The sequence below is a fragment of the Rhinolophus hipposideros genome (assembly GCF_964194185.1).
Source record: "Rhinolophus hipposideros genome assembly, chromosome: 16".
In the NCBI taxonomy this organism is placed as follows: domain Eukaryota; kingdom Metazoa; phylum Chordata; class Mammalia; order Chiroptera; family Rhinolophidae; genus Rhinolophus; species Rhinolophus hipposideros.
In genome coordinates, this window is record NC_138062.1 from 3,464,977 (window position 1) to 3,475,195 (window position 10,219).

The window sequence follows — 10,219 nt, forward strand, 5'->3', positions numbered from 1 at the left end:
GTGCCTTTATTCGAATAAAACCCTAAGCCTCTTAGTTCTTCTGGGGCAGTTGCCCTTTTCCTGGCCTGTCCACATCTATTATTTTGGGAGTGTCCTTTTTCTTTACTTTAATAAATCCACCACTTTCTTGGCTTTGTTCGTATGGCTTAATTCTGTATGTCCTGGAATACCTTCCTGTGATGATACAAGAACCCTTGCTCTCTGGTTGCATAACTTTGATGCAGTTATACCTACTCTTAAGAATTGCATGTTTAAAAAACGTTAATATAAAAGGAAGTCAACACCAGGTACGGTAGATATCTAGAATTTCTGTTGTGCCCTCATCATTTTCTTTTGGGAATTCCCCGCTGCCCCAAGGACATATCACACTCTGGAGTACCGGCCTCAACAGAGATGTGATGGGCCTTCTCTAACACCGGACGGTGAAGAACCACAGAAACTTGCCAAGAAGAAACTTTTCCATGAAGAAAACATGCAGGAGAATCAAGCCAACATAGCCTAGGGCCCAAAGATGGATAGATGGATGGATTTATGGATAAAAGGACTGAAGGAAGGATAGACGGATGAAATAGACACACAGAGAAACAGACAGATTCTTGATGAAATTATTTGATCAGCTGATTTCACAGCCAAACCAATCCCCAGGCACTTCAATCATGGAAGTCTGTATGAGTTTAAGTTGCATTTCTGTCGCTTGTGACCAAAAGCTTTCCAATATTCTGGAGACCAGTAAGAATGTCTTTCTTTGACAGAGGTACACTTCTTAAGTTTGAGAAACACTGGGTCACGCGATCCCCTCTACCGCGAAAAGTCAACGATCCTATCTGTGTGCGTGTGTGTTTCAACTATTTCATCAGCTCGAAAGTCGGGGTCTGTTTTTCTTCTTATAACCTCAGCATAGGTATTCAACAGAGAGTAGAAATGATCATTCTTATTTTTTTTACAATTGTAATTAAGAATGTGATATCAAATGAGGCTTTTTGCTCTCCCAAGTTTAGGTGTAATAACATTATTTAGAGAAAATAATTTGCAAAAAGCAAATCTTACTTTACAATTCAGATTCAAGGGGAAGGTCTCAAAAAACACAGAGGCCAACAACGACACATAAGACTTTAAAAAGCATGTTCACTACAAACTAAAAACCAGAGAAATAGACATCTTTCAAAGCTTTTTCGAGTGCTTATCAAAATAACTGTTATGAACCTAAGACTCGGTTTGCTTTACCTGCTTTAAACATTTGTTTGGCAGTAAGTATAAATGCCTACCATTTAGAGAAAATGAATATTTATTTCAAAATAAAATGAGAATACCAAGTCAGTTAATAAGACTGCAGAGCTAAATATCAAATGGATGACTCATGTGGAAAGACTTTCTCCAATTTGTATTCCTAGGTGTGCAGCTAGCTCACAGGCACTTTCTGAGAATCTGATACGCTGACAGATATTTCAAGGCCACGTCAATCAGCTATAACATGGGTCAACTGACGCTACATCTGTCCTGCTAAGCTAATTTCAGAGGAAGTCTTGCAAAGTCAGTAGAGACTCTGCATCCTAAATTCAGAAATTAGTCTTTTTTCCACCCTCCACTATCAATCAACTCAGTGATGTATTCAATTGTCCCACAGTCCTTACTAAAGGCTTCTATCCTAGGAAGAGGTTTAATCCTGCATCAGCTCTGAGAACAAAGGCCAAATCTAACTCAACACAACAGTTAGAGGTTCGGTCAAGCTCAAGTTGAAAAATTATTTTGGGGATAAACTAATAAATACCAAAGAGCTCTGTTTAGCCTTTTCAATTACGAGTGTTATCAAAATGCACTAAGAAGTACAACCAAAGTGCTAAATTAATCTGTGTTTTCAAATCTAGAGGAAGGGAGCATCAGAGTGAGACATTCTCTATCATCAGATAAGAGTGAAGGTACAAACTTTACCTACACAACTTGAAAGGAATTTCAAATATTTTAAAAGAAATGATATCAGAGACCAGAGTCAAGTCATCTATTTAGGTGGAATTATTTAAAAAGGAAATTGTGTTACACAACATACTCAAAACGCTAAAAATTGCTCATCTTGAGGTGCTGAAGACATGATATGGTGAAAATATTGACGATTTCTACAGATCTTCATATCACAAACTTTAAAAAAGTTACTGAATTGTACTAAAAGCCTATTTAAGTTTGCATTATTCTAAGCAGACATCCATCCAAGACTAATTGTCACTGCATTCATTCTGCCACATTTTTAGGAGCACGATCTTGCAATGCAGCATCTAACTGGATCTGAAGTTGAAACCTCGAGATAGAAAGGCAATGAGAACCATCATTTCAGGGGCGCCCACGGATTCTTCCAGAAGGGAAGAATTCAACCCACGTGAGTACTTTTAGGGCAGTAAAAGGCAGCTTAGACCTGGCTATATGTACCTTGCTTATACACAATAAAGCACAAAAAGCGATTATTGCACCAGAATTACCATCATAAAATATTATAAATGATACCAAAGTCAGACTGAGTCAATTTCCACAGTTTTATGTTCAAGGCTAGTGACTCCTTAACAAAATATACTTAACAAAATCATTTGTCTGAAAATTGTGAAAAGCTTATATTCCCATATAATTACACAAACCATAATTTTTAAGAGTGGATAGCAGTATTGATTTTTGTATCCATCATCTGTTTTAATATAAACATCTTGCAAATAAAAATGTCACAGCTTTTAGAGGTGAGAAAAAAATTTGAGGAAGAAAGGAAATAAAATAAAAAGAAAGAATCCCCGACACAGGACCTGGAACGTCAACAATTCAGCACATCTTTGCTGTATCAAAGAGAAAGTCCATCACAGAAAACTCCATGGGAGTGTAAAACTTCTGTTTCTGGACTTTGATCCAAGCGGTCATAAAAACTTGTCCTCATTTAATATCTCCTCTTTCCAGTATATGCCAAATATTCTCAAGCTTTTGCTCAGTACAAAACAAAGCAATAAAAAGTCAATTGTGCTACTCCTACAATACTAGCCGACTCAAAACATCACCCCCCAGCACAGAGCTGATTAGCTGCTAATAAAGGGAACGTTATTCGAATAAGCTGTCAAGAGCAACAACAGCTGTGCAAGTGGCATTAGCACCAGGAAGGCCCATGGAAGAAGGCAAAGCATTAGCGCCTTTAATTAACAGTCTCTGGGGTCCCTAGGGCTGCAAAGTCGGCTCCAATATTGAGGGGCGGGGGGTGGTGCATATGGCGAGTCTCAAATTAATTTTTATGCGAATAGATATGTTATGAATTATTCGGCTGATGCTCAAGATCGTGTCCACAGGTTGTGATCACTCTAAATAGCATCTACTTCTATGCTCCAAGTTCTGGCTTTTAACGAGGTGCGCAGCTCTGTATTTGAAGATAGTTACAGCAAACTGTAATAATATAGCAGCATCAGGGCTTTAAAGGGCAAGCAAAATTCACAGGTGTTCAAAGGAGAATTTAGGAGGGCCAGCATCTTCACTCTGTTCAGTACTCATGGCAAGGATAGAGACGTTTGCAGGAATGTCAAAAGACAACAATTAAATCAAAGAATGTAGAAATAGTTCCATCACCATGCCTGTTTACAGGCATAGATGGCTGATCTAAGGGAATCCAAATGCATTTTAAATCTTAAAACATGCCAAATGCCGCTACAAAACTATTGTTTCATGGGTTTCCTGAGTCACCTACAGTATTCATTTTACACTTAGAAAGTGTAACTTAAGGGGAAAAAGCAAAGTAATGTGAGCTTTCGGTTACAAAAAAAAAAACAACAATAAAAAAAAACTTAGCTGTAAAGTGAAAATGTCTGCAGTAAGTTTTTACCACAACCAAGTGAATCACTCTGGGTTTAGCAGTTTGGCAACTTTATAAGGAACTAATGTCCAACCTTTCACTCTTATTGTCTCCTATTTTAAGTTAATGTCACTAAATAGAAAAACAAACCGGAATATTGTTTTGTGAAGAACCTCTGGTTACACACATGTTCTTAGATGATATTCTTTACACAGAAACTTTCAGCACTCTGTAACTCCTAAACTTGAGGGCCTGTACTACCCCTAAATGTTTTACACTTTCGTTTTCCAAGATAAACTCAACATAAACTCTTCCCTTAAGAACACAAACACTCACACACACACACACACACACCACAGAAAGTGTGCAGCCAACTGTCAATACCAACTATAATATAAAAACCTAACTGAAAAAAAGGATATAGTTTCAGATGTTCTAAATTTTACACTGAGGGAGTAATTTTGAGGATTAGGATTTTAATCCTACGCTCCTTGGAAGAAAATGTAATATGAAAAGAAATGTAACAACTCTTCCAATTTATTTTTCAATAAACTATTACTTTCAAAGTCTGGCAGGCTCTGAAAGTCAAGTGTTTTTCTGTGTGACTAGTTAAAAACCACCACCCAACAATGCCGAGTTTATGTCTTTAAAAGGAGAGAAAGGGAGGAAAAGGGCATTTATGCTGATTTGTAAGACCAATAACTTTTTTCTTTCGACTGTTGATAATCTGCCTAAAGACCACCCTTCCTCTCCCCCCACCCCCACCCCCACTTCAACAATCGGCCCGTTCTGCCCGCCCGCTCCTCAGCCTCTGCGCCCCGTGCAGTGCAGGCAGAAGGGCCAAGTGTGACAGGGGGACAGGAAACAGGAAAGATGGCTTCGGAGGAGCACAGGACCTCTGAAAACTTTTGCCCACGGAAACCGACAATCCCAGACCCCGGTGGCCTTCGTGCCTCACCCCAAACTTGCAGACGGAGCCCTTTGAAAAGAAACCGCTGTCCGTTCAGGGTTTACGCTTGGTCCCTGCAGAAGCGGGGTTTTGACGGGAGGAGGCGAAAGCCGGGAGGAGAACTTGTAAAGGAAGGCAGAGTCATTGAACAGGAAGGTAGGACTTGTCCGGAGCCGTCGCCTGTCAGGACCCCCGAAAGTGGTCAAGTTGACCCTAACTCTCTCTCTGGACGTTCTTTCGGAGAAACAGGGTTAAAAAGTGCCCCCTCTAAGACTGCAAAGTAACACACCCGCAGGGTCACGGAGGACGGACAAGTCACACGGTCCCGCCGGCGACCCGCGCCTCCACCCGGCCCGGCCCCACCGCGCGGGGAAGGGGGTGCTGGGGCAGTACCTCGTTCTGTCTCCAAAGGGCAGCATCGCAGACGCGGGGTCCGAGGCGCGGGGCCCTGCCCGCACTCCAGCAGCGCGGGGGCCACGCCGCGCCCAGGTGAGCAGGGCGCCCGCAGCCCGCTCCCTTAGCGCCCCCGGCTCCCGCCCGCCCCGCGCCGCGCCGCCCCCTGGCGGGGAGCGCCCGGCACAGCGGCGCCCGCGCGCCCGCGCGTGGGAGCCGGGCTCGGAGCCCCGGCCGGCGCCCCCAGCATCACTCCGCGCGTGTCCCTCCGGCCCGGCGCCGACCGCCGGCTCCCGACCCCGGCCCTCCGAGCAGCAGGCTCGGCCCTTCCCCAAAGGGTGGTGCGGGGGTCGGCCTGAGCGCGCGCAGGAGCCGGGTGGGCCCTGCGGCTCCGCGCCAAACCCACAGGCTTCGGGGAGCCGCCCGCCAAGCACTCTCGGCGGCCCCTCTGCGTCCCTCGGCTCAGCCTCGCTTCCTCCCAACTCTCCGCGATCGTGTCCCACGCGCGCCCCACTGCTGGGGCGCGGCCACCTCCCAGAGGACAGGCACCGTCCCCGCCCTCCGCCGCGGCCGCCGGCCTTGGCTCTGGACCAGACAGAGCTGCCCTGGGGTCGCCCGGGCCGCACTGGACCGCCCGCGCCCGGGTCCGCTCCCGGCCGTACCGCGCGACCCCTCCCGGAGCCTCTCCGCGGCGCCGCCTCGGGCCCCGAGAGCGCGACATGGGGTGCGCGCGCGGGACCGTGGGGCTGCGGGGGCACGCGGCGCCAGCACTCACTCCGGAAAGGCTCCGCGCGGTGCTGCCCTGGGCTCCCCCGTGGTCTCGCCGCCGCCCCGGCTCCCCGCCCTGGCAGGCCCGGGCCAGGGGGACGGGGGAGGAGCGCAGCCGCCGGGACCGGGCTGGAAACCGCGCTTCCGGAGCTGCAGGGAAGGGGCTCAACACTGTTTTGGTTTCGTTCAGGTTTAGGGGCACCAGGAGGCGGAGAGGACAGGAGGAGGCCCACGAGCGCGGGTGCGTGGGAGCATGCCACCAGGGAATGCCAGGGCGGCCGGGGTCCGCGGTGCCACGACATTGTTGTATTGGAACTTGGCAAATTGGATCGAACCCCGGTTTTTCGACTGTACTCGCCTTAAAGTCGAGGTCTCTGCACCGTCACAGGTCCAGGGACCTACTTAAACGCCAAGGCCCAGGAGCCGAGGCGGTTTAATGGTGAGGGAAGGGGACAATGCCACAGCGGACAGAGAGCAGCCCCAGAGCACGCTCCACTCCCCGGCTGGGTCTGCGCGGGTCCTGTGCTTACCTGGTGGCTTTCCTAACAAAGTAAGAGAAGGTAAAGTCCCAGTGATCGTCCAGCCATGCTTCCACCGAGTCCTGGTCCCGTGGCCGCGCGGAGCCGGGGCCCGCCCGCTCCATGACCGCGCCGCGCGCCTGTGCGCCTCGCGGGTGCCGGGTTCCACCCCAGTTGGGGTCCCTGCCGAGAGCGGCGGACTCGGCCTCCAGACCCTCCCCCTCGCCTCGCTCGCGTCGGGACGGCTTCGGCGAGCTGCTCGGCGCTGGGCCAGCCTGCAGCCCCGCCCGCCTCTCCCGACCCCCCGCTCCAGGTGTGGCGGGCGGGGCGGGTGCCGCCGCCCGCGCCTCCCTGGGGTCCCGCCCAGCTCGGCCCCTGCAGCCTCTCTAGTCCCCGATCCCGAGGCGACCGCGGCGGTGACTGGCGAGCTCTCCGGAAGCTCGGTGGCCACAGCCTGAAGGCGGCCACGCGGCCGCTGGGGTGCGCTGCGCGCCGAGCGGGCTCCCGGGGCGCGCGGAGGTGACCCGAGTGTTCGCGGAGTGTCCCATTCTAGGAAAAGGAAGGCAGCGGAATGGAAGACCCATCTCCAGCCCAGACAGACGTAGCGAAGGGAAGTTTCCCCTAGAGTGAGAGGTGCGCTTTCCCTTGGGCCTGGGAGAACAATGACCGTCCGTCCTCCGTGCTTCGCTCCATCCAGCGCTGGGGTCTGGGAGCCCAGCCCGCCCGGTGCTTCACGGCGCCCCAGCTACCGAGCCCGCTCCGGGCAGGAGAATGGGGGCGTGGGCGACCAGGGCAGGTCTGTGGGTCCTGGTGGGTGACTTCCAACACAGCCTTCTCCGTGCTTGATGGTAAAGTTAACAACAGCAATGATTAAGTGCCTTTGCATCAAACACTACCTTTTCACGACTTGGAAAAAGATTTGCTGGAAAAGAAAAGCCTACCCTGGAATAATCAAGGGTGGTTTGTGTATGAAGCCAGCAAACAAGGACACCTCTGTACAATCAGCTGGAGACCATGGGCACTGCTGCTACAGTGCAGAGCAGCAGGAAGCCCGATTTTGCATTAATTCGTCATTTATATTTAACTGGAATTAACTCACACCCACCCCCAAAAGTATCCATTTGAAAGGGCTCTCACTTCCTACCCTGTTTTGTCCTATCCCCATCATGCTTTACAAAAAGGCATTTGTGTTTTCCTTTGCTTGGTCCTCATCTCTGTATCCCTGTCCCATACCTACAGTTTTAATCTGATTTTTGCAATGAACTGATTTTGGGGGGCAGAATTAAATCTGGCCTGGTATGCTTCACAACTTGTTAACACTATTAGTAATATATCAAAAGTGAGTTGCTACATACTTTTAACAAACTCCTTTCAAAATATTTTTGGCAACAATGTAAAACATTACTCACTACAACATAGAAACATAATTAAATTGATAACATAACAACTTTTAAAGCGTCTTCCAATCTATTCCCCAATGCAATGGTTTGGCCTTCCTGCATTAACTAACTGTCATTTTGTAACCTCTGTTTCTCTGAAACTTTCCATTATATGCAAGTAACCACAACCAATACACAACAAGCAAAGGAGGAGACTGCGAAATAATGTATGATAAATTGTATCAGATTTTAAAATACAAAAAAAACAGGAAGGTTTCTGAAAAAGCACTGCAACAAAAAGTTCATGGATTCTCCCATGAAGGAGTCTCAATTCTGTGCAGTGTAGATGGTGGCTTGGAGGTCAGTCGGGAGGGCCTGGTTCCTGAGGAGAGCATATCATAAAGGACTCTGGGATGAGTTGTTTCAAAGTGTTCTAGTCTCTAGGAAACTCAGATAACATTTGTAACAGTACCTCTTGTAACGTTAAAGTACTCAAAGGGAAGCATATTTTGAACTGGCTTCTCATTCCCAGCTCCGTTTTTGTCTTTATTCTACTTTGTTCAGTTATTTTATGTTTTAACTTATTGGTATGGATCGCTCTAAGGATCTCAAATCTTGTTTTAGAGTGAGTTGAAGAATGAGTAAATAATAAACACTGCCAGGAAATAAAATGAAAAAATTCTGTTAATGCTGTTCACAACAAACAATTGTGAAACGACTTAACAGAAAGCCCCCCAATGTATTCCCATTGTATGAAAATAAAACCCAAACTCTAACATGACTTTCAAGGTTCTGCATGATTTGGTTTTTATGTGTTAAAGATTTTGGTCATACAACTAGAAAAAAAACAATCAAAACCATGGATGATCAAAATCCTTTCCCAAAAAGAATAACACGAACTGTAAGAGTCATGACATCTTTCCTGCCTTGACTTGTTTTTTCAAATACCACACAGTATTTCCTGTTCTCTTGAAGCAATTTTACGTATCCTAGGATTGAGAAAATTAAGTAAATATATTTGCACTTAAAATGGGATCCAGGTTTTTCACTGTTGAAGGGGAAACACTAGAAGGTACATTGTGGTATTGAAACGGAATTGGAGGTTAAAAATTAAAAGTGTGTGTGTGTGTGTGTGTGTGTGTGTCCTGTGGGGAAATCCCACATTACAAGGAAATGCAGGCAGTTCCTAAGAGCTGTGGGCAGCTGCCAGTGGACAGCCTACAAAGAGCCTGAGCCAGCAAGAAAATGAATCACTCAGTTTTATAACTGCAAGTAACTGAATGCCGCAAACAACCCACGTGAGCTCAAAAGTAGGTATTTTCCCAGTCAAGCCTCCGGTAAGACCACAATGCCAGACAATAAGCTGATTGCAGTCTGTGAGATGCTGAGCAGAAGACATCTTCATAACTGACAACTTTTAGGCCTACAATCCATGAACATGGTATATTTATCCATGTATTTCTGGTCTTTTAAAATTTCTCCCAGCAATGGCTTATAGTTTCTAGGGCCCAAGTCTTGCACGTATTTTGTTAAATTTATCTCAATATAAAATTTTCCAGCTCTGTCACTGAGATGCTAGAAGCAGTGACATTCCAGGGGCAATGAGTACACTTAGTACCCAGATTTTGGCTTCTAAATAACATTCTTCACTTTAAAAGGAACTAGGAGAAAAGATTCCGGGTCTGTGACAGGGAAAGTACAAAACGTACCTGGAAAATCTTGTTTTGCCAGAAAATAAGAAAGGCTTAAAAATGATGCCAATATGTCAGGACAGGGGATATATCTGAAGGGGACTTCCAGCGGACAAATCTGGAGTAATTTGAATATCAAAATACATAGTGACAGTAACAAATTATAAAACATTGATTAAAATAAGAAATTGATTCCATACTGATATAAAAGGCAGAGAAGGGAATGTTCCTTACAGTAAAATACCAACTAATGAATATAAATGGAATCATGTAGTTAGAAAATCATTAACAGTTGCTAAAACTAATGGGTGAGCATTTGATGATGAGTATTTACGTAAAGTATCTTCTCACAAGTTATTTATTAATTACTATGGGAAAATAGTATCTTTACTAAACAAGATCTATGGGTAACTGTGGGGACAGAACCCCAAAAAAACAGTTTCCAGGCTCTCGGCCTCACATAGAAAGGTGCTGGCTCGGGTAGTAAATGGCCATCAACTGTGATCAGATGCCAGCAGCTGTGGCTAGTTGGCCGTCAGCTGTAACCCGTAGGCCATTGGCCACTAATATAACGGCTGTGGCTACGCTAGCAGAAAAAAGAATGGGGGCTAGCAAGAAGATGATGGCTGGCAAGCGTGGACTGCTGTTAGGCAGATTATGTAGATCCTGCTTCCTGTGTCTCCAGCCCAGCCGCCAGCGAGAATATATTGGTTTGA

The 10,219-nt window shown here is 46.6% G+C and overlaps 1 protein-coding gene across 4 annotated transcripts in view; it reads right to left on the bottom strand.

The window, feature by feature from the left end:
• Positions 1 to 6,797, bottom strand: part of PDE5A (phosphodiesterase 5A) — a 111,267-nt gene extending 104,470 nt beyond the window's left edge. The window contains exons 1-2 of one of the 4 annotated variants that reach the window (XM_081075762.1): positions 5,148 to 5,257; positions 4,764 to 4,988 (exon numbers count right to left, since the gene is read on the bottom strand). In XM_081075762.1, coding sequence (XP_080931888.1) covers positions 4,764 to 4,988; positions 5,148 to 5,173 — 251 coding nt within the window. In that variant the 5' untranslated portion in view covers positions 5,174 to 5,257. Of the gene's footprint in view, positions 1 to 4,763; positions 4,989 to 5,147; positions 5,288 to 5,922; positions 6,049 to 6,445 lie in introns of those variants that run through there. The other 3 variants (XM_081075764.1, XM_081075763.1, XM_081075766.1) reach the window with 3 other exon arrangements.
• Positions 6,798 to 10,219: the final 3,422 nt, after the last annotated feature.